Here is a 23,541-nt window from a genome sequence, read left to right as displayed (position 1 = left end):
ATTTAGTGAAGTCCTAAGTAACTCAGTGAGACCCTGTCTCTAAATGAAAAATATGCAAAAAAGGTCTGTCATAAAGAATAGACAAAATAAAGGCATTCTGTCCATCTACAATTACAAAAAAAAAAAAAAAAGAATATGGGTTCTACCCACAGAATGGGAGAAAATCTTTGCTAGGTATTCTTCTAACTGAATATATGTATGTGTGTGTGTGTGTGTGTGTGTGTGTGTGTGTGTGTGTGTATTATATCAAAAAACTTAACACCAAAAACCAAATAACCCAATTAATAAATGGGCAAATGAATTAAACAGACACTTCTCAAAAGAAGAAATATAAATGGTCAACAAATATATATAAAAAATTGCATTTCCTTAATTGCTAACAGCATTAGCAATTAAGAAAATGCAAATCAAAACTAAAATGAGATTTCATCTCACACCAGCCAGAAAGGCAGCCATCAAGATTACAAATAATAAATGCTGGAGAAGATGTGGAGAAAAGAAACATTCAACACTGTTGGTGGGATTAAAATTAGTACAACCAGTATGAAAATCAATATGTAGGTTTTTCAAAAGACTAGGCAGGGAACCACCATAGGACCCAGCCATACCACTCCTTGGTATTTATCCTAAAGAATTAAAGTCACCATGCTGCAGTGATACATGCAGCACAACTCACAATAGCAAACTATGGAATCAGCCTAGGTGTCCACCAACAAATGCATGGATAAAGAAATGTGGTATATATACACATAGAGTTTTACTCAGCCATAAAGAAAAAGAAAATCTTGTCATTTGCAGAAAAATGGATAGAACTAGAGACCATCATGTTCAGCAAAATAAGTCAAATGCAGAAGGTCATGGATCCTGTTTTCTCTTATGAGGAAGCTAGAGAGGGAAAAAGGGATAAAAAGGTGGGGGGTGGATCTCATGAAATCCAAAAGATCAGCAGAGGAAAGGAACAAAGAGGTGGGAGGAAGGGGGGGGGAATTATATTGTTACATTGTGCACATGTATATGTAACAACAAATCCCATCATCATGTACAACCATAATGTACCAATAAAAAAATGGAAAAAATAAAAATTTCCACCAAAAAAAAAAAAAAAAAAGAATGCAGGTTCTAGCTGGGCATGGTGGTGCACACCTGTAATCCCAGACACTTGGAAAGCTGAGGCAGGAGGATCGCAAATTCAAGGTCAACCTGAGCAATTTAGTGAGACTCTGTCTCAAAATAAAAAGTAAATTAAAAGGGCTGGGGTTGGAACTCAGTGGTTGAACACTTGCCTAGCATGCCAGGCGTGGTGACACAGGCCTTTAATCCCAACAATTTGGAAGACTGAGGCTGGAGGATCACAAGTTAGAGATCAGGCTCAGCAAATTTAGTGAGGCTCTGTGTCAAAATAAAAAATAAATAAAAAGATCTGGGGATATAGTTCAGTGGCAGAGCATCCACGGGTTCAATCTACAGTAACAACAAAACAGAAAGGGGGGGGCGGCTAGAGCCATGGCTCAGTGATAGAGCCCTTGCCTAGCACATGTGAGGCACTGGGTTCGAGCCTCAGCACCACATGAAAATAAATAAATAAAATAAAGATATTGTGGGGGCTGGGGATATAGCTCGGTTGGTAGAATGCTTGCCTCATATGCACAAGGCCCTGGGTTCAATCCCCACTCCATTAAAAAAAAAAAAAAAGGGTGTTGGGGGTGGTGGTTCTAGAACCCAACCTTGTGGATTCAAATCCTGGTTCTACCATCTGCTAGACCCTAAGAAGGTAAAAAGGTCACTTCATTTCTCAGAGCTTGTTTCCTCATCTGTGAAATACAGATAAAAATATTCATCAGGTGGATGCTAGAAATAAATGAAATAATGCCTATAAATATATACACTAGCACATAACTGGTCTATAAACAAGCAATTGTTATTATTGGGTCCTAATTTTTAGCAAAACTGTGTTTCATACCCCCAAGCATTTGTATAGTGGCTCACTCTAAAAAGAAAACCCTTTCTGCCTTTTCACTTTGGCAAGTGAAAAGTATCCTGAGTCACTGGGAATACAGATGTGTGCACCACCACCCAGCTTCAGGACTAAATTCTGGTGCCACCTCCTCTGGCCACACAGTCTCAAGTTCTTCCCTCGCTCCTCTATGCACTGAGCACACTGTTGCAGGTTAACTCACAAAATGATCATGGCCTGTCCATCGTCAGCTCCTTGGTACCTAGCCAGTGTCTAGCATGTAGTTTGTCAAATGAAAAGTCAACTAAGCAACAAGAGCAAGGAGGCCAGAGCAGGTTGCATTACTCCCATTTTTCAGATCAAACTCAGAGTTAAGGGACTAATCTGAGGTCCCTCAGCTACAAGGCAGCAGCCATGGGACCATAACTCAAAGTCATGTGGCTGCAAGCTGAGATTCCTGACAAGGGATGGGAAAAGGATGTAGGTATAACAGAATTTATAGGTTTCTTAAGCAGTGGCCTGGATGATTCAGGGGACCCTCCTCCAGGCCATTTGGCTTAGTCTCTGGCCTAGCTCCATCTTCATGGGACTCCGAGCCTCAAAGAGCTGATACACAGGTCTCTAGAGGGGAGAGGGCAGCTCTAGAGAAAGGACTGAGTGGTGCTGAGGGAGAGCCTGGGCCCTAGAAGGCCGGGGCCACCTGTCCTTCTGGCCTGATTGCCACATGGGATGGTGGGAAGAACACAACTGTGCAGCCACCAAGACTTGGCCACTCATTTTGGAACTGCCAGCCACTTACTCTGACCTTGGGTCTGTTACATCACTTTTCAGATCCTCTGTTCCTCCTCTGTTCCATGAGGGCAGGTCTGTTGTGTGGACAGCTGCCCTCTATTATTTCGAATGGTAACAGTACTTGTCACCTAAGTGCTGAATGAATGAATAAGTGAATGGGGACAATGATGTTGACCCTGAGTGTAGGACACTATCTAAAAAAGCCTAGTACAGGGAAGGCCATTGGGCCTCTTAGAGGCTGGAGATTCACTCTCCTCCCTTTTCCTCAGAGACCACTCATGAGGACAGCTGCCCAGGACCCTCAGACCACTGCACCCCTCAACCCTTTCAAGAGATCAAAGATGGCTTCCAACAGACATTCCTCCTTCCCACCCAAGCAGCTCTGTCTAGGGGAGAGGGACTCAGGGCAATGGCAAGAGAAGCCGGGCAGCAGATGGAGAAAGACAGCAGCACGTGCCCGAGTCAGGAAGCAGCCCCAGGAGCTGGGTTCTGAGCCCAGCACTGGCAGCCCTCTGAGTGGCCGGAGGCTGGGGGCCAGGTGCCAGGGCACTGCCAGCCCTCAGCAAAGGCTGGACAAGGGCCCTGCGGAGGAGGACAGTCTGCCAACATCCGGAGGCACTCTTGGAATACTGTCCACCTGGGTTGGTTTGAACCCAGCCCATCCCCATCCTTGACTCCCCCAACTTGGCGAAAGACAGCAGGAAATCTGGGTTCCAATTCTGGCCCTGACGTTAACTCATGTGCCAGTTCTGCTGTCCAAGTTCCGTTGTCCCATCTGAAAATGGGGTGAATTCCCCAACTTAAGAAGTTATTGTGAGAATTAAAATAAGGTGACACAGGTAAAGCAGGGTGGGTGGCAGATAGTAAAGCTCTGTAGGTGGCAGGACCAGGCCTGGGGACAAGGCTACTACTTTCAGGAGGGCCAGGGAAAGCCCAGGTGGACTCCTCAACTACACTTTCAATGAGTTTTCTCCACTTGGGCCGCACCCTGGGCCAGGCCCTGCCTCCCAGTAGCTCATTTTTGGTAGTATCACAGGGAAGGTGGGACAGTCCAGATCCCAGGCCTCTGCCAAATGGCCCCACCAGCCCCTCACCTGCCTCTTTCCTGGCCAGGAGCCACCAGCAATGGCGCCTGTACCTGCAGGTCAGGCCACTGTATCGCTTACATGTCACCTGGGCTAAGAGAACAGCGAAGCCCTGTTCTCCAGTCAGAACAGAGGAACCGGCACCCTAGCTGCCCCGTGGCTCCTGTTACTCAAACAATAACACCCAGTCGCCTGGCACCCCCATGAACCGGGGGAGGGACACAGGCGGCAGTGCGCAGAGCTCTGCACCCTCTCAGGCCCTGAGAACAGAGCTTGAACCCAGCTTTTGCCACTGCAGAAACAGAGGTCCAGACAAGCTGAGGACTAACTGAGGGTCACACAGCATTTCCAGGGAGACACTCTTGGAGAAAGCATCCCCCCCCTTCTCAGGAATTCACCAATCTTCTCTCACAGAATTCAGGTAGACTAGTACTGAAACTTAGAGGAGTTTCTGGATTATACTTGGCCCCCTGGTGAAGCTAGTCCTTGCCTCAGGATTTTCCAAAGAGAAGCAGGAAGTGATTTCCTGGACCAAGAATCCCGGGTTGTACCTTCCCTGCTAGGAGAACCCAAGGGAAGTTGCAGGGTGAAGTTCCTCCCTAGCCCTTCACGCTCAGCTCCACATTCTCTCCAGGCCCAGGTCGCAGGGGCCTGCCTGGGCAAAGGAACCTGCCTTTGAGCACCCCCCAAGGCCACTGTGCCATAGTCCTACTGTGTGTGTGGTGGGGAGAAGAGGGGCTGCAGAGGGCAGTGTTCCTCACCTTGGAGGGTGAGTCAGCGAGAGAACCTCTGAGCAGCCTTGTAGGGCCTGTAAAAACCCCATGGCAGGGATCCCAGAGCAATTTACTCCAAATTGCGCCTTCAGGTTGGTTACCTAATCTTGCCGCGCCCACCCTCCAATAGCCTGTGTTGGCCATCCCTTTAAAGGGGCAGCACACTCTGGGTGCTGGGGACCTGGGGTCCTCACCCTGATCCTCATCTGAGGTTCTGAGAGGCAGGACACACTGTGGCTGCCCCAGGTGGGAGAATAGAGGAGGGGACAGATGCAAGCACCAGGGGCTCAAATCAGGATCCTGGGCCAGTTGAGGAATCCAATCCCCTTTGCATACTCCCAATGGCTCCCCTAAACTTGGAGTACCACCTGCCTCCTGCCTAGCATGAGGCTAAGGGAAAGTTTTCAGCTTCATGGTTCGAGGCTTGACCTTGATCCTGGGGTCACAAGGTAAAGGAAAAACTGGCCTTCTGAATGCTTAGGACCTGGCCCTAAGCACCCTTACCCCTCCCTCGGAGGACAGGAACTGCCACTAGTAGAGACTGGGTGGCAGAAGCCTCACTCCCCAAGGGCTCAACCCTTCCACAGGGAAGGAGGCAGACACAAGGTCTTCCCCCTCCAGGAATAATCTTCACAAGGTCTAAGGGCCTTCCCCTCCCTTCTCCACATTCTGGGGTGGGTGACACAGGTGTCCTCTGGCTGTGGCCTCAGGGCAAAAGGAAACAGGAATCCCAGTCCCAGAGGGGTACTGTCATCCCACATTCCACAACTGCCAGGGGTCCAGAGGGACAACCCTTCTAGGATCAGCAGCAGAGAAACAAGGGGAGCTCTTGTGAAAGGGCACAGGGATAAGTGGGGGTCCCATGATCCCTTGTCTCTATTAGAATCAAAGACATCTGACCCAAGCCCTGCCCATTTGCACTAATGGAGAGAGCGCGATAGCTCCCAAAAGATGCCGGGTCCTAGGAGTGTGGGGTGAAGGGGACCAGATTACAGTGACCCAAGGGATCCGCTCTCCTGGCTAAGGAAGGGAGCTACTCAGCGTTTGGCAGAACTGTCCTCTGCACACGCACACCCGAGGCACACGGGGGTGGAGCCCGACAGTGGGCAAGAGATCGGAGGGCACTCGCGCCCTCGCGGGCGTCCGCCGGGCTGCAGCGGCGCCGCGAGCCGCCCCGCCCCTGTGCGGATCCGGGCTCGCCGGCCGCCGGCGCCCGTCCCCCGCCCCGCTCACTCACCTCCGGGTCCAGCGGCACCAGCTCCATGAGCGGCCAGGGCTCCTTGAGCTGGGCGAGCGGCATTGCGCCGCCGCCGGGCCGCCCGTGGTCCTCCGGCGACCCCGGCTGCGCTTCCTCCGGGCCCCGGGTTCCCTAGCTCAGCGACCCGAGCCCTGCACGCCCCCGAGCCCCTCGCTCTGGCTGGGCCGTCCGCCGCTGCCGCGGCACTCGCACTTCGGCTCCCTCCGTCACCCGGCGCCGCCGCGCCCATTGGCTACCTGCGTGGGGGCGGGGCTGATGAAGCCCCGCCCCAGCCCCCGCGGCACGGCATTCCCGGAGCGGACCCCTGCCCCCGCCCCCCCCAGTCTGGCCCCGCCCCTTCGAGACGGGCCCCGCCTCCACCTCGAGCCCCTGGCCCTCACTCGGCTCCGCCCACGAGAGGCCCTGCTGGTTCTTCCCTCCCCTGGCTTGTCCCCTGCGCAGACCCCTCTGGTGCCATGCTCTCCTGCACTCAGCTCGTTGGGAATCCCAACCCAGATGTTCCTTCCTCCAGCAAGGAGGAAGCCCATGTCCCCACCCACCTGCATTCACAGGGTGTCCTGGGTCTGATCCAGGCGGAGACTTGAAAGGAGCCTGGACCCTGCCCTTCTTAGGCCCACACCCCACCAAGCCCTCTACAATCCCCATCCCCTCTACAAGTTCCTGCCCAACACGGAAGCCCGCACTGGGATCTCCAGGTGAGCTCCGTGCCCCAGCCTCAGGTAGGCTCTCCCCCTTTTGACAAGACTCAGAGCACCCTCTGGGTGATTTCTTAATGTGCATTTTTTTGCAAAGTGTTGTGCCCTGTCACTTGAGGGCACTCCTTTCAGCCCAGGTCTGACATCTCTTCAGCTGGAGACCCTGCTCAGGCTGGTCTGAGCTTCCTGCTCTGGTAGGAAAGCCGGGTCCAGCCTTCCAGGATCAGTCGGTGCTTGCTGGGACTTGGAGTATACGACCAGGAATCGCCCTGGAGAGATTCAGCCTCCACATAAAAAGGTCTTGAGGTCCAGGTGTGACCTGACTTATTCACATGTGAGGGAGCAGAAGGATGGGTTTGCGGGTTTCACAGGCATAGACTTTTGGTCAGTTGTGTGCAAAGCTGCTCTAAGGCAGGGGGGAGGGAAGGGAATGTTTATCAACAGCCTCCTGTGGGCCTAGGGTGTAGCTCAGTGGTGGAGAGCTTGCCTAGCAGTGCCCTAGGGCTCCTTCCAGCACCAAAACAACAAAAAGGCCAGGTTCCACCAACAGGTGATATCCTTTTTTTTTTTGCTCTGGTTCTAGGCATGGGAAGCAAGTTCTACCACTGAGCTTCACTCCACGTGTGATTTCCTTGAGTCCTCACCAGCATCTAGTTTTTTGGGTGTTTGTTGTTGTTGTTTTGTACTGGGATTGAACTCAGAGGCTCTTAAAACCCTGAGGTATACACCCAACCCTCTTTGAGATAGGGTCTCACCAAGTTGGAGAGGCTGGCCTCAAACTTAAACTTGTAATCCTCCTGCCTCAGACTCCTGAGTCACTGGGATTATAGGGATATGCCACCTACCCTGGCCTACCACCATATGGTTTGCAAATCATGAAACTAAGCCAGAGGCTCAGAAGGATGAAGCCACTTACCAGCAGGTCAAGAGCACACTAGGGATTAAAAAAATCAAAGTGGAGACTGGGGATATAGCTCAGTTGGTAGAGTGCTTGCCTTGCATGCACAAGGCCTGGGTTTAATCCCCAGCACCACCCCCCCCCCAAAAAAAAAAAAATCAAAGTGGTGCTAGGGCTGTAGCTCAGTGGTTGAGTGCTGCCCGGCATGCATGAGGTCCTGGGTTCAATCTCCAGCACCACTAAAAAATATAAATGAATGAAAATAAAAATAAATTTTAAAAAATCAAAGCAGATAATGATTTCTCCCCAATCCATATGCTCTTATTCCTTGTCCCCAGGGTAGGACCCCTCCACCCCCACCCACGCACTGTTGAACTGTCCTAATGTGAGTTTTGAGTGGAAAGGACTTTAGAACCCAATGAATCCAGATTTGAACCCTGGCTCTGCCCCCTTAAGATTGGGAAACTCGAATGAAGATGTGAATTTGGTGTCAACATACCTTATATATAATCAGAGATATGATAAATAATGGTGTATTAAGAATTGTAATACAAAAATAAATTAATTAATTAATTAAAATTTTAAAAAAAGATTGGGAAACTCATTTTGTGTCTGTGAACTCAGTTTTCTCCTGTGTGAAATGGGAATTAATGATCCCAGTGTCTCAGGTATATAGTAAGAACTAAATTCCTTTTAATTCAACAAATTATTTATGGCTATAAATTACACACCAAGCCCTCCTCTTATAAACCAGGCCTTCTTCTAGATGCTGAGGATATAGCAATGAATAAAACAAGGTCCTTAGCCAGGTGTGGTATCACATGCCTATAATACCAACAAGATGAGAGGCTGAGGCAGGAGGATCACAAGTTCAAGACCAGCTTTAGTAACTTACCAAGACTCAAAATAACAACAACAAAAAAAAAACCTCTGGGGGGCTGGGGATGTGGCTCAAGCGGTAGCGCGCTCGCCTGGCATGTGTGCGGCCCAGGTTCAATCCTCAGCACCACATACAAACAAAGATGTTGTGTCCGCCAAAAAAACTAAAAAATAAAATAAAATAAAAAAGAAACAGCATTTAAAAAAAAAAAAAAAACTTGGGATGTGGCTCAGTGGTTAAGTGCCCCTGGGTTCAATCCTGGTATCAAATAAATGCATAAATTAATAAATACATGGTCCTTGCTCACATGGAGTTTGCCTTCATTCTGGTGTGATTAAATAAATACAGCCAACTCTAACATAGCACTGTTCTAAGCTCTTTTCCTGTATAATATAATCCTTGTAACAACATTAGGAAGCTGGTGTACAGATGAGGACAATGAGGACAGAGAAGGTAAGCCTTTCGTTCTCGGGGTCCTGCTAAGGTCACACAGCTAGAAAAGGCAAAAGCTAAAAGACTACCAGAGTCTGGCTCCATCTGCCAGTTAGGAAAAGTGAGGTCTAAACTGAAGGCATCCTGGACCTGTACATGACCCTCAGTTACAGACACCACTTCAGTTGCCTGGTTTGTGGTGCTCTGACCCCTGCTGCTCAGGCCTCCAATTGTACAACTTGGACATACTTTGACTACATAATTATCTGTTGTTTTTGTGAATACCCAAATTTAATTGGATATCCTGGTTGGGGGGTTGTTTGTTTTTCACAGTACTAGGGATGAACCCAGGGCCTTAACACATTCTAACAAGCACTCTACCACTGAGCTACACCCCCAGCTCTTTTTATTCCTGTTGGCCTCAAATTTTTAATCCTGCCTCAGCCTCCCAAGGAGCTGGGATACAGGCGGGCACCATCACACCCAGCTGGTCCTGTGTTTTGTTTAGTCTTGTAATCCTACTCAGGGCTTCAAAGAGATTGCACACGTGCCAAATGTCCATCTTGCAGCCAGCCCTATTTAAGTGATACTTACAGAGGAAGAGACACGGAGACCCAGAGAATGAGGGCAGCGGGCTGGTGAGGGAGGCCAGCTGAATGGGCAGCAGTAGAGGAGGCGGGGAAAGCCGGAGTGGGCCTGCCTTCCCTCTAACCCCTTCCTAGGGCCCTGACCCTCTTCCTTCCCCCTCTCATAGAAATCTCCCTGTCCAACACTTCATCTCACTTAGGGACTGAGTAATTGATTGTGCTTTCAACTTTATGAATTTCACATTTCACCTCCTAAGTCCCCTCTCCCCAAGGATGTTGGAGAGAAAGTGGGTCATAGAGGAGCCCATATACTAGAGGGCTATATCTGAGGCACCTGGGCAAGTCAGCAGAAAGCTACAAAGAGAAAGCCATAGCCTTCAAAGTGCTGCCACTGCTTTAGCTCGGCTCCGCTGAGATCACATGACCCAAATCTCTAGGCTTCAGCCACACTGACTTTCCTTTTATTCTCCAGCCACAGGCCCTTTGCATATGATACTCCTCCTCCACAGTCACTTCCTACAGGATATCTTCCCTCACCCCCCTGTTACACAGACCCAAAGCAACAAATACTTCTCCACGATGCTTCTGGTAGTTGTGCTTTTACATGCTTTTATGTGATTCCTTGATTAACATCTGGCTTTTCTATTAGACTAAGCTCTGAGAGGGTAGTACTTCCTGGCTCCTCATTGTCTTGCCAGCACATAGGTGCTCAAAGAGAATAAGATAGAATTGGGGATAAGGGTGTAGCTCAGTGGGTGAATGCATGCTTAGTATGGACAAGGCCCTGGTTTCCATCCCCAGCAAAACACACACACACACACACACACACACACACACACACAGCTAAGCTAAGTGATATGTCCAGCATCACCCAGCTGAGAAACAGTGAAGCTGTTTGACCCAGGTGCTCTAACCCCATGTTCTGGGGTGCTCCACTCTGAGTGCTGGATATTAATAATAGGGACAGTACTGGGGGTTAGAACAGGCTGTTCTGGGCGGTTACTTGAAGTGTTTGTTAAATGATGACTCATGAGTATGAAAGGCCTTGCTGGACAGTGTCTTTATTATCTGTACCTGTTGAAGAGGTGAGGAGCAGGGAGCAGGGGCAGAGGGCCAAGTTTGGGTCCCTGTGCTGCAGCCTGGGCGTATATGCAGTAGAGTTCAAGAGCACAGGGTCTGAATGGGCTCCACCCCAGGCATCCAGTCTGTCATTACTATTCTTTCTTGGCCTCTCAGTAGAAGAGGGTCTTGGGACCCCACATGTGTCCTAGCAGCAGGTGGGACATGGTGAGGTGAATAATCACAGTGGTAGCTACCTTTAAAAAGTGATTATACTATGGCCAGGCATGGTAGTGCATACCTATTATCCCAGCAGCTCAGGAGGGAGGCTGGCTGAGGCAGAAGGATCTTGAGTTCAAAGCCAGCCTCAGCAACTTGGCGCCAGGCCCTAATCAACTTAGCGAGACCCTGTCTCTAAATAAAAAGTAAAAAGGGCTAGGGATGTGGCTCAGTGGTGGTTAAGCACCCCTGGGTTCAATCCCTGGTGCAAAAAAAAAAAGAAACCGGGCTGAATATTTAAATACTCATTTAAGTGATAATCATCATTACCATGAGGGCTGAGAGAACTGTGTGGCCTGCCTGAAGCTGAGTATCACGGGCAAGAGCTCATCAAATCACCTCTACAAGGCCATGAGACAGAAATTACTGTTACCATTTTTCAGATGAAAAAACTGAGGCTCAGAGAGGAAGGGGCTTGTCTGTGGTCGGCTCAGACAGCAGGTAAGTATTGCAGTGAGAACCCAGTTCTCAGACCTCAGAGTCAGTGTTCTTACCACTTTACCACACTCATTCCAGAAGGGGGTCAGAGGTACTCAGTGAGCACAGTGGGACACAGTGACAGGGATAATCAGTGTGCCCAGTGGGACGCAACTTCCCTATCACATTACTAACAAAACCCTAAGCCTTTGCCATGGGTGCAAAGCCCCCCAGGACTGGCCCCTGCTCCCTCTGCACATCCTCTCCCACCTCAAACTTGTCCTCTCTGTCCTGCCACCAGGCACCCTTGCTACTCACTGCACATGTCCTGTAAGCCCCCACCCCAGGCTTTGCTCCTACAGTGCCCCGCACCTGGAACATTCTTTCTCCAGCTCTCAGAGTTCATCCCCTCACTTCATTCATACCTCTGCTCCAATGTCACCTCTTCAGGAAGGGCATTCTTGACTATCTCTACAGAAGCTCTCCTGGGACACCATCTCCCGGGGTGTTTTTTCCCACCCATGGCCTGCAGGTCATCCAGCAACCATCTCACATATTCACCTGTTGGCTTCCCTACAGGAACAAAGCTGCACAAAGCAGGACCTGTCTACTTGGTTTACTGCTGTCTGCCTGGAGCACCTGATACATCACAGCAGGTCGAGATCTCCTTGTGGGGCCGGGGTTATAGCTCAATGGTGGAGCGTTTGCCTTGGGTATATGGTGCTTTCCATCCTCAGCACCACATAAAAAAAAATAAAATAAAAATAAAGGTATTGTGTCCATCTACAACTGAAAATATTTTAAAAAAAGAGAAAAGATTTCCTTGTGGATGGAATGGCACAAATCTGAGCTCTAATCCCAGCTCTGCCTCCTCTTAGCTCTGAGCCTCAGTTTCTGTATCTGTTAACTAGGGGTGGTAATGAGTATTATGTGAGATCAGGCAATAAAATACCCATGCTGTGCCTGTCACATGATGCATGCTCACTGTGAATGGTAGGTAGCAATCAAAGACTCTTCCTTCCCTCCATATTTTTCCCCCTGCAAATGAGGGAAAGGGCAGGAACCTGGGGTTGGGTTCACTGGGCAGACTCTCTGTTGATGTGGGATGAAAAGAAGAGGCTGTGACTTGGAGAAACTCTCATGACCGTGATCACAGAGCTGGTAAAGAATGAGGCCAAAGAAAGGATGAGAGAGGAAGAGGAGGAACAGAAACCTGGAGGCGGAATGTCCCAGGGCTGCAGTGGGTGGAGGAGAGTAGGTGGTAGAATCGGCCAGTGGGCTTCTGCAGGGGTAAGTGTCATTGACATTGACCTGGAGATGGGCGAGGCAGAATCTTGCTGCTGCCAGTTAGAGAGGAGAGGAGGTGACAGGAGAGAGAACCCCATAGCAAGAAGAGATGGAATTAGAATTGGAGTTAGAAGGGTTAGAAAATACAGCAGGTGGTCATCAACAAGTACTGGGCACTAGACCAAAGCTGGCCTACTGCTTTTATATGCTTGCAAACCAAGAATGCTTTTACAATTTTCAAATAATTTCAAAAATCAAAAGAAGAATATTTCATGACATGTGAAAATTGTATAGAATTGAATTTCAGTATCCATAAATAAAGTTTTATTGGAACACAGCCATGCTCCGTTTACGTATGGTCTATGCTTCTTTCTCACCACAACAGCAGAGTTGAGTAGCTGCAACACAGACCATATGGCCTGCAAAGCCTAAAATATTTACTAGTTGGCTCTTTAGAAAAGAAAGTTTGTCGGCCCCTGCTCTAGGAGCTTATGTTCTCAGTGGGGGATACAGACAGTCCAACAAGCAGGTAAACTCATTTCTGGGTACCTCTGAGAGCCCACCGACCTGGGCATTTCCTCATATCCTGCTCCTCCCAACCTTCCCCAGCATGAGGCTTCCTTACACTGCAGGGCAGCCCAGGTCATTGTGATTAGCCTTCTACCTCTAGGTCAAGAGAATCTAGGCTTTTCTTTTCTTTTCTTTTTTTCAACTGGGGATTGAACCCAAGGTGCTTAACCACTGAGCCACATCCTCCAGCCCCCCTTTTTTTTTTTTGAGACAGGGTCTCACTAAGTTGCTTAGGGCCTCACTAAGTTTCTAAGGCTGGATTACAGGTGTGCACCACTGCACTGCACTCTGGGGATCTAGGCTTTTCTAAGAAGGAAAAAATTACACTCGGGACTTGCAAGGTCCAGTACCCACAAAATCCCCTTCTTCCAGATCCTGGATCCTGGAGCAACTTCTGCATGATTTCAGGTGAACATCATCCCGTTTGTCAGCAAGATCTGCCAGGGGCAGGGCCCCTGAGCTGTGCTACTTTACAGAATGTACTTCACAGGTCTGCCTCCTGGAGCCCTTGCAGGGGTAATGCATGGGTAGGGTTTATGAGTCTCATTTCCAGGTGAGGAAACAGATCTGACCTGACTTACCCACGTTCCATAGCTGAAATAGCTTATGGAGCCAGAAATGGAAAGCAGTAGAATGTTAGTTTTGGAAGGGGCCTTTGGGATTGTCTTAGCCCGAGCTCAGAAACTGTTGGCCTGAGGCAGAGGTGAATCAGGTAAGGGTGGTGGTGAGTCTGCCATGTGCAAGAAATAAGGTATGCATTGTCTGTAGAGAATTTTAAAACGTCAATGAAACTGGGTAGGTCTGCTTTTTATTATCACCATGCCCTGGCAGTTCTACACAATGTTGGTGATTTGGTGATAAAATTGTCCTTCCCAAAGAGATTTTTTTTTTTTTTTTTTGGTACTTGGGATTGAATCCAGGAGCATTTAAACCACCAAAACACATCCCCAGCCCTTTTTATTTTTTATTTTGAGACACTGTCTCACTAAATTGCTTAGGTCCCTGCTAAGTTGCTGAGACTGGGTTTTGAACGTGTGGTCCTCCTGCCTCAGCCTCCCAAATTGCTGGGATTATAGGTATGTGCCATCATGCCCAGCTCAAAGACACCTTTCTTTCAGTCACAGTTCTAAATAACTGCTATGATTACAGGGAACATTAAGAAATATATATATATTTTTTTCAAATTAATACACATTTATCATCTTATCTTTAATATGTAATACATTCCAGTGGAGGCTAATTTGGAATTTGGAGAACTCATCGTTGTGTGGCTGACTGGTCCCCAGTGCACATGGACTCAGCTACAAACTTTTGTTTTTGTTCTTGTTTTTGGCACTGGGAATTGAACCTAGGGGCATTTAAGCACTAGGCCACATCCCTAGCCCTTTTTATCTTTTATTTTGCGACAGAATCTTGCTAAATTGCTTAGGACCTCAAATTGCTGAGGCCAGCTTTGAACTCACAATCCTTAGCCTCCTGAGCTTTTGACAGTTGCTAATGGGTGGGGATCATTCAAGCTCACTTCAGGAGCAATTCATGTCCCCGTAGACCCACATTTAAACAGAAATTCTGAAATCAGCAATAACACAGAGAAGAAGCTGGGATGGTGGCGCACCCCTATAATCCTAGCAACTTGGAAGGCTGAGGCTGAGGGATCACAAATTCAAGGCCAGTCTCAGTAGCTTAGCATGACCTGGTCTCAAAATAAAAGGTTCTGGGGATGTAGCTTAGAGGTAGAGTGCACCTAGGTTCTAGGAAAGAGTTTTTTTTTGGGATATAGCTCTGCAGTACAGTGTGTGTTTAATGTGTGTGGTCTGAGTTTGATCTCAGCTGACCCCTACATCCCATTTTTTTTTTTTTTTAAGAGAGAGTGAGAGAGAGGGACAGAGAGAGAGAATTTTAACCTTTATTTATTTTTTCTTAGTTCTCGGCGGACACAACATCTCTGTTGGTATGTGGTGCTGCTGAGGATCGAACCCAGGCCGCACGCATGCTAGGCGAGCGTGCTACCGATTGAGCCACATCCCCAGCCCCCCCATTTTTTTTTTTACTGTATTTACTTACTGGCTGTTATTTTACTTATTTCATGATTATTATTGAAGATCATTTTCTAATGGGGGATAAAATATGACCCACGTGTGTCAAATACACTAGGTATGAAATTGGTGTGAAGACAAAAATAGGACCCACAGACACCAACATCACCTTCTCCACAACAGTCATCATTACTCTTTCACTGAGTACCCATGAGGTGCAGGCACTGTTCTAAGGTTTAACATGGAGTATCATCTCATTTTAAATTTTACGTCAAGACAAGATTCAACAGGGCGGAGTTACGGTGAGGTGAGTGAGGCCAAGTTATACAATGTCAGGTCAGATTCTGTCTTTATTTAAAACGTAGGAGCCGGGCACAGTGGCACACACTTGTAGTCCCAGCGGCTCAGGAGGCTGAGACAGGAGGATCATGAGTTCAAAGCCAGCCTCAGCAAAAAGCAAGACACTAAGCAACTCAGTGAGACCCTGTCTCTAAATAAAATATAAAAGAGGGCTGGGGATGTGACTCAGTGGTCAAGTGCCCCTAAGTAAATCCTCAGCAAATTAACGAGGCCCAAGCAACTAAGACCCTGTCTCAAAATAAAACATGGGGGGCTAGGGATATAGCTCAGTTGGTAGAGTGCTTGCCTTTCATGCACAAGGCCCTCAATTCAATCCCTAGCTCCCCCCCCCAAGAAAAGATGGAAAATAAAAAAATAAAAAGGACTGGATGTGACTCAGTGGTAAAGCACAGCTGGGTTTAATCCTCAAAACAAAAAAAAAAATTAAAAGAAAGAAAAAAAAGATTGATATTTTGTTCATCATACATTTTTGGTCATTACTTTTGTTTTTTTTAAAAAATATAATTTTGGGCTGGGGATGTGGTTCAAGCGGTAGCACGCTCTCCTGGCATGCGTGCGGCCCGGGTTCGATCCTCAGCACCACATACCAACAAAGATGTTGTGTCCGCCGAGAACTAAAAAATAAATATTAAAAATTCTCTCTCTCTCTCTCTCTCTCTCTCTCTCTCTCTCTCTTTCTCTCTCTCCTCTCTCTTTAAAAAAAAATAATAATTTTAACGAGCTGGGCATGGTGGTGAATGCCTATAATCCCTAGCAATTCTGGAGACTGAAGCAGGAGGATTGCAAATTTGAGACCAGCGTCAGCAATTTAACAAGACCCTGTCTCAAAATAAAAGACAAGAGGGAGGGCGGGGGCTGGGGTTGTGGCTCAATGGTAGAGTGCTTGCCTAGCATGTGTGAGGCACTGGGTTCGATTCTCAGCACCACTTATAAATTAATAAATAAATAAAGGTCATCAACAACTAAAAAAAAAAAAAACAACCGGGGCTATACTTCAGTGGTAAAGAGCCCCTGGGTTCAATCCCCAGTACTACAAATATACATACATACATAAATTTATTTAAATGGGATAAAAAGCCCACTTGGAAACTGGGGTATAGGTAGAGTCCTTGTCTAGCTTTTATACGGCCCTTGGTTTGATTCCCACCTCCTAAAAAGAACAAGTATGGGCATCTGGGCCTCTATTTCTACTTGGTAGCTATCATGAGGAGCAGAGTGGCATCTCCTTTAGATGATTCCCAGTCTGCACCCTGTCCTACTGTGTTAACTCCTCACCCCTTTCATTATTTAAGGGACTTGCCTGCTCTTGTGGACATCTGAATTTGGACGTTTAATTTGTTCACTTCACAAAAGGAGGAATCCAAGCCCCAGAGAGGAAGAGGCTTGACAAATCACACAGCAGCTTTGTGACAAAACTGGGCTCCAAGCCAGAACTTGCACAGCCCCCTCTGTGACAGGAGACAATTGAGTGACCTTGAATGTGAAGGGAGCTCAGAAAGGGAGTTTCCCAGCCCAGATCTAAGCGAACTCCTATTTCCTGGTCACCTCCGGAAGGCTGGCACGGTGGTGGCATATCTATGGCCCCCATTCATGTGGTCCTGCCAACAATCCTGGCCAGACAGCACTGACCACCTGTATGTTACAGGGACTGTGGTGCAAGGAGGTATGTGACTTTCCCAGGATCTCACAGCGAGGCTGTGCCAGGTCTGTCTGTCTTTCACTAGCTCATGACAGACCAGAGAGACCTAGCTCCTCTTCCCTTCCTGGGGCGGCCCCTATCACTCCTGCCAGGATCTTCTTGGGCTGAGGCTGGAGTAATCCCTGGCTAAATTTCCTCTTTGCCTCTGAGACAGGGCAACCTGACAGCCAAGCAGAGATTGCAAAAAATAGCTACCATATGCCAGACATGGACGAGATGCTTTTCACAACACATCTATCCCGTTCTTTGTGCTTATTTTTATTCTTTAAAATTTCACAGTTAATATATTTTTATTTCCTATATAAGAAATTACTTGATGTAGGCCTGGACATGATTCTATAGGTCTAGAGAAATCAGGGAGAGTAATCATATCTTGCAGTTGAGGAAACAGGCTCAGGATTACCCAGGTCTCACAGTAAAAAGTGATAGAGACAGGACAGGGTTCTGTCTAACTCCAAGGCCTGTGCTCCATCCCACAGCTCTGCCTTTTTATTTTTTAAAAACTTTTATTTTCTACGAAGAAATGAATTATAAGGTCCCCTCCCCCACGAACTGGGGCTTGAACCCAGGGTCTCATACATGTTAGGCAAGTACTCTACCACTGCGCTACATCTCCATCCACAAAGCCATACCTCCACAAAGAAACAAAGAGGCAAATTATAAAAACACATGGGAGCTTGGTGTAGTGGCACACACCTGTAATCGCAGCAACTTTGGAGGCTGAGCTGGAGGATCAGGAGTTCAAAGCCAGCCTTAGCAACAGCAAGGCACTAAGCAACTCAGTGAGAGCCTATCTCTCAATAAAACACAAAATAAGGCTGGGGATGTGGCTCAGTGGTTGAGTGCCTTGAATTCAATCCCCAGTACTTCCCCTCCTCAAAAACAAACAAACAAACAAACAAACACACACAGGAAGGGTTGGGGATGTGTCCCAGTGACAGAGTGCATGAATAAGGCCCTGGATTTGATCTCTTGCACTATAAATAAATAAACAAACAAGTAAATAAATATTAAAAGCACATAAGAAAATAAAACAAAAAACACATAAGAGGAATCAAGCATTTATTCTGTCTGCCTCATATAAACTGTATTTCAGGAGAATAGAATACTGAGGAAAAGTTCTTTTTTATGGAAGAATTCCAGATAATGAATGCAAAGAGAATGATAAATTTAGACAAACCATCATTTTGCAATATCTCATAAAATAATGGTTCATTAGTGGATGCTAAAACCAGCAGGTGAAAGGGTAATGAGAAATTTTATAATGAGGAGAACACTAAAGCTGGGTATGGTGGTGATGCCTGCATCCCCGCTACTTGAGAAGCTGAGGCAGGAGGATTTCCAAGTTGGAGGATAGCCTCAGCAATTAAGTGAGACTCTCAAAAAGGGCTGGGGGGCTGGGGGACTGTGGTTGTAGCTCAGTGGTAGAGAGCTTGCTAGCACGTGTGAGGCACTGGGTTCTTCAGCACCACATAAAATTAAATAAATAAAATAAAGGTATTGTATCCATCTCTAACTGGAAAAAAGGGGCAGGGATTTAGCTCATTGGGATTCATCCCCAGTACAACAACAACAAAAAAAAAGGATTGGGGATTTAGGTCAGTGGTAAAGGACCCCTGACTTCAATCCCAGAACTACCAAAAAGAGAGAGAGAGCATTAAAGCACTAAACCCACTGATAAACCAGTAAAAATGATTTAGCTAGACATTGTGTGCTTCCAAATATTATGTAATAATAAGTACACAGAACCATCACCAATAAGGTATTCTTGCCAAAAATATTAAGCCTAAATCTAATCAAGTCTCTAGATCTAACTTTCAGTTTACTGGAAACATAAGGGACAGAAGAACAAGTCAACTATACCACCTGGAAGCAACCAGCTAAATCTTCTAAAACATGGAATCTGGATGTGGCTGGAGGATGTAGATCAGTGGTGGAACACTTGCCTATCAGCAGCACAAGGCACTGGGTTCAATCCCCAGCCTTGAAAAAAAAAAAAAAGACCTGGAGTCTTCTATAAATAAATAGGGTGAAAAAAGACAAAGAGATTAAAAATTACTAGATACATTAACTGAATGGAATGTATGGACCTTATTTGAATTTTAATGAAGGAACTAGCTATTAAAGAAATTTGAAGGGGGCTGGAGATGTGGCTCAAGCGGTAGCGTGCTCGCCTGGCATGCGTGCGGCCCGGGTTCGATCCTCAGCACCACATACCAACAAAGATGTTGTGTCCGCCGAGAACTAAAAATAAATATTAAAAAATTCTCTCTCTCTCTCCTTCCTCTCTCACTCTCTCTTTAAAAAAAAAAAAAAAAGAAATTTGAGGGCTGGGGTTGTGGCTCAGTGGTAGAGCGCTCACCTAGCACGTGCAAGACCCTGGGTTCAATCCTCAGCATCACATAAAAATAAATAAATAAAGGTATGTGTCCAACTACAAGTAAAAAATAAATTTAAAAAAACCCTTAAGACAAAAAGAAATTTAAACATGGACTAGGTATTAAGCAATATTAGGACATTTTTTATTATTTTGTTAAGGTGTGAAAATAACATTAGGGTTTATGTTTGAAAAAGCCCTGTTAGAGACAAACACTGAAATAATTCAGATGAAATGATGTAGATTTGCTTTATAATACTGCAGAGAGAGGAAAAAGGAAGGAGATGAAATAAGATTGGCAAAATGGGGCCAGGGATGTAGCTCAAGCGGTAGTGCGCTCGTCTGGCATGCACGCAGTGCTGGGTTCGTTCCTCAGCACTACATACAAATAAAGATGTTGTGTCCATAGAAAACTAAAACACTAAATATTAAACAGATAGTGGAAACTTGTAAAAGTTCTGCTTGTAAAAAAAAAAAGATTGGCAAAATGTTGATAATTATTGAAGGTGAACAGCGATGTGTTACATTCTACTTTATTTTCTATAATAAAAAGATTTTTAAGGCTAAAAGTAAATAATTAAGAAAAATAGAAGAGATAAAATACAGATCAAGATACAGAAAAATTCTGAGCTTGTTAGCCTCCAAATCAAAGAGGGAAACAGGAGTCATCCCAGCTCAGAGATTATAAAACCAAGGCATAGGGAGGGATGCAGCTAGCATGTGTGAGGCCCTAGGTTCAATCCCCAGCTCTGCAAATTAAAAAAAAAAAGAAAAAAGAGAGAGAGAGAGATTTATAAAACCAACAAACCAGCAGTTTATTATGATCAAAAACTTTCTAAGTAAAACCATCACTTAACATGGCTTACTATTATACCAGTAGGGAGGTTGGACATCTATTTTGATTTGGCTATTATGAGGGACTGGAAAAAACCCACTGGGGGTGGGGCAGGGATGGAGGAAGTAAGGAACAGCAGGGGAAAGTGGGTTATTCTAAGAGGAGGGTGTTAAAAAATGACCAGGGGCAGAGAGACTGTTCTATTTTCATAAAAGGAAAAACAGACAAAATTTATATTAACCTTAATAAAGCTCATCCTTTCCTCCCTCCTTGAAACCCATCTAACTCAAAAAAGCACTGATAGGAAGCAAAAACTTTTACTACCCCAGCACTGCAAAATAGTAAAGGGAAAAAAAAAAAAAAGCCTTTATTAAAGGTTGCTGCAGGGGCTGGGCAAGGTGGTGCCCGCCTGTAATCTCAGCAGCTGGGGAGGCTGAGACGGGAGGATCAAGAGTTCAAAGCCAGCCCCAGCAAAATCAAGGCACCAAGCAACTCAGTGAGACCCTGTTTCTAAATAAAATACAAAATAGGGCTGGGGAAGTGACTCAGTGGTCCAGTGCCCCTGAGTTCAAATCCCCAGTACCAAAAAAAATAAAAAAATAAAAAAATAAAAATTGCTGCAGGGGCTTACAAAGGGACACCTCACAAAATGTTTTTTCAAAATCCTCCAAAGTGTTCCAAGCTTTCAGAGTAGCTCCCCAAGCTCCTCTGCTTTCTGTTCTCCAAATTCCTGACCAGCCCTGCCAGCTCACTTCTCTCACAGCTGCTTTTCCTGAGTGGGGCGGCAGGCAATTCCTCCAGCTGCTATCAGGCTTTCACTTAGGTCTGTCCCTTTCCCTCTGCCCTCCTAAAATTCCTTAGAACTAAATCCGGAGGAGGAAAAATCATGAATATTTATATGTAAATATTTTTGTCCTGTTGTATAGGAAAAAAGATTGGAAGGAAACCTACTGGAATGTTAACAGTAAGCAGCCAGGAGAGCCTTGGAACCAGATAAAGTTGGGCCCAATTCCTGGCTGTGCCACTGTTTCTAGCTGTGTGACCTTGGGCAAGCCTCACTGGAGAGTTGTTTCTTCAAACCTCAGACTTCCATTCCTTGAATTGCTTTGTGTGATATCTGGCTTATAGTAAGCACTCCATGGTGTGCAACTGACAAGATAAAGGAGCTATCTCCAACTGATAGGGATGTGGTGAACTTTTGTCTTTTAACAATTTTTATTTTTTTGCCTCTATAAATATTTAAGAAAAAAAATTTACAATGAACACATATTTGTAATTTAAAACAAAAATAGCATAAAGATTATTACAAACATGGGTATAAACTAAGTGCTTATCAGTGGGGGAATAAATAAAATTATGGGTATCCATATTCTGGAATATTAACTTTTTTTTCTTTGATAATCCAGGGGCCCTTAATTACTGAACCACATCCCCAGACCTTTTTTACTTTTTGAGAGAGGGTCTTGCTAAATTGCTAAGGCTGGCTTTAAACTTGTGATCCTCAGCCTCCAAATCCCAGAGATTACAGGGTTGTGCTACTACATCCAGCAGGAATATTATTAACTCTTTAAAACTAATGAGGTAGCCAGGTGCACACCTGTAATCCCAGAAACTCATAAGGACTGCAAGTTCCAGGCCAGCCTCAGCAATTCAGTGAGACCCTCAGCAGGGTAAGGAGAGCCTGTCTCAAAATAAAAAAAAATATAAAGATCTGGGGATGGAGTTTACTGGTAAAGCCCCACTGGGTTCAATCCTCAGTACAAAAAAAAAAAAAGTATATTTATTATAATTATTGTAATGACACAAATACCTACAGTATACATTAAATGAAAATAGCAATTTACAAAACTATACACGCATATCTAAGAATATAAATAAAACATAAAAACACATAGTTCAACACTGGCTGTCAGCAGTGAAGATGAAGATGAGGGGCTTTTTGTTTGTTTTATTTTTCCGGGACTATTACATCCCCAGCCCTTTTTATTTTTATTTTGCGACAGGATCTCGCTAAATTGCTTAGGGCCTCACTAAATTGCTGAGGCTGGCCTGGAATTTTAATCCTCCTGCCTTAGCCTCCAGAGTCCTGGGATTACTACCACACGCAGCTCATTTTTAAAATTTATATTTTGTAAGGTTTAATTTTTTAAAATAAGACATTTAAATTATTTTATTTTTTTTTTCTTTGAGAGAAAGGGAGGTAGGGGCAATTTCCTGGTGTATCCAAGCCTGAGGGCAGAAGAGATAATGGCAGAAAGAACTGGACTCTAAGGCAAAAAAGCAGTGACACATGCCTCTAATCCCAGCTACTTGAGAGGCTGAGGATATTAAGTTGGAGGCCAGCTTGGGCAATTTAGGGAGACCCTGTTTCAAAATAAAAAGGGCTGGGGATGTAGCTCAGTGGTATAGCTCCCACTGGGTTCAATCCTAATACCGCCAAAAAAAAAAAAAAAAAAAAAAGGAGGGGGGTTGCAGGGGCTGTAGATCAGAGGCAGAATGTTCTGGGTTCTATTCCCAATACTGCAAAAATCAAATAAATAATCAAGTTTTAAGAAAAGGATTCCAAGGATCCTGCACCTCAGTACTCTCTGCATTTTGCACTCTCTTGACTACTGGACTGCAAGTGAGGTGTTAAGAGTCACAGGCCCCCACCATCCCCATCTGAGCCCTCTTTTGCAAAGACTACAAGAGGAAGGAGCTTAAGTTGTTCCTCAACCCTTACTGTAGGAGGTCACAAAGAGGACAGGGGGGATCCAAGGCTCTGGGGGCCTGGGTAGCTATCTATCTACATGCGGCTTGTGGCCCCAGCGGTTTCCCTCCAACCCTCCCAGCACGGTGTGGAGGGAGGAGCCGCCAAATCCTCAGTCACTTGGGGGACAAGCCTGGGCAGTTCCTGGAATGTAGAGGAAACGAGTGCGATGACACACTGGGGGCCCGAACAGCCCGTCTCTATAAAAACCAAGGCCTCAGATCTAGCCCCCAGATTGAGACCCAGGATTTCCTGGCAGGTTCTGAGAACCCAGTCCGGAAAAGAGGCGGGGTTCCTGCATCTTCCTCCCCTTCCCCCCAAGGGCTCGTCTCGCACTTGGGCCCCAAATCCCGGCCGAACCCCGGGCCGGGTCTGCCCAGCCAGCACCCAGGTCTAGGCAGCCACGCGATCCCTCACACCGCTCGCGGGCGCCCGCCCCGCCCAACCCACCGCCTGCCGCGACTCCCGCGCCCCGTTTCCGCATAGTTCCGACTCCCGTCACCCCGCGCGGCTCACCGC

General features: G+C 46.3%; 1 protein-coding gene across 1 annotated transcript in view; it reads right to left on the bottom strand.

Annotated features, from left to right (window-relative positions):
• The window catches only part of Rps6ka1 (ribosomal protein S6 kinase A1), a 40,607-nt gene extending 34,522 nt beyond the window's left edge, over positions 1-6,085 (bottom strand). The window contains exon 1 of the mRNA XM_078025676.1: positions 5,842-6,085. Coding sequence (XP_077881802.1) covers positions 5,842-5,904 — 63 coding nt within the window. The 5' untranslated portion in view covers positions 5,905-6,085. The remainder of the gene's footprint in view (positions 1-5,841) is intronic.
• Between the last annotated feature and the right edge of the window lie 17,456 nt (positions 6,086-23,541).

Source organism: Ictidomys tridecemlineatus, chromosome 11, assembly GCF_052094955.1.
Source record: "Ictidomys tridecemlineatus isolate mIctTri1 chromosome 11, mIctTri1.hap1, whole genome shotgun sequence".
In the NCBI taxonomy this organism is placed as follows: Eukaryota; Metazoa; Chordata; class Mammalia; order Rodentia; family Sciuridae; genus Ictidomys; species Ictidomys tridecemlineatus.
Note: the sequence above shows the minus strand (reverse complement) of the source record. Positions and strands in the feature narration are given on the sequence as shown.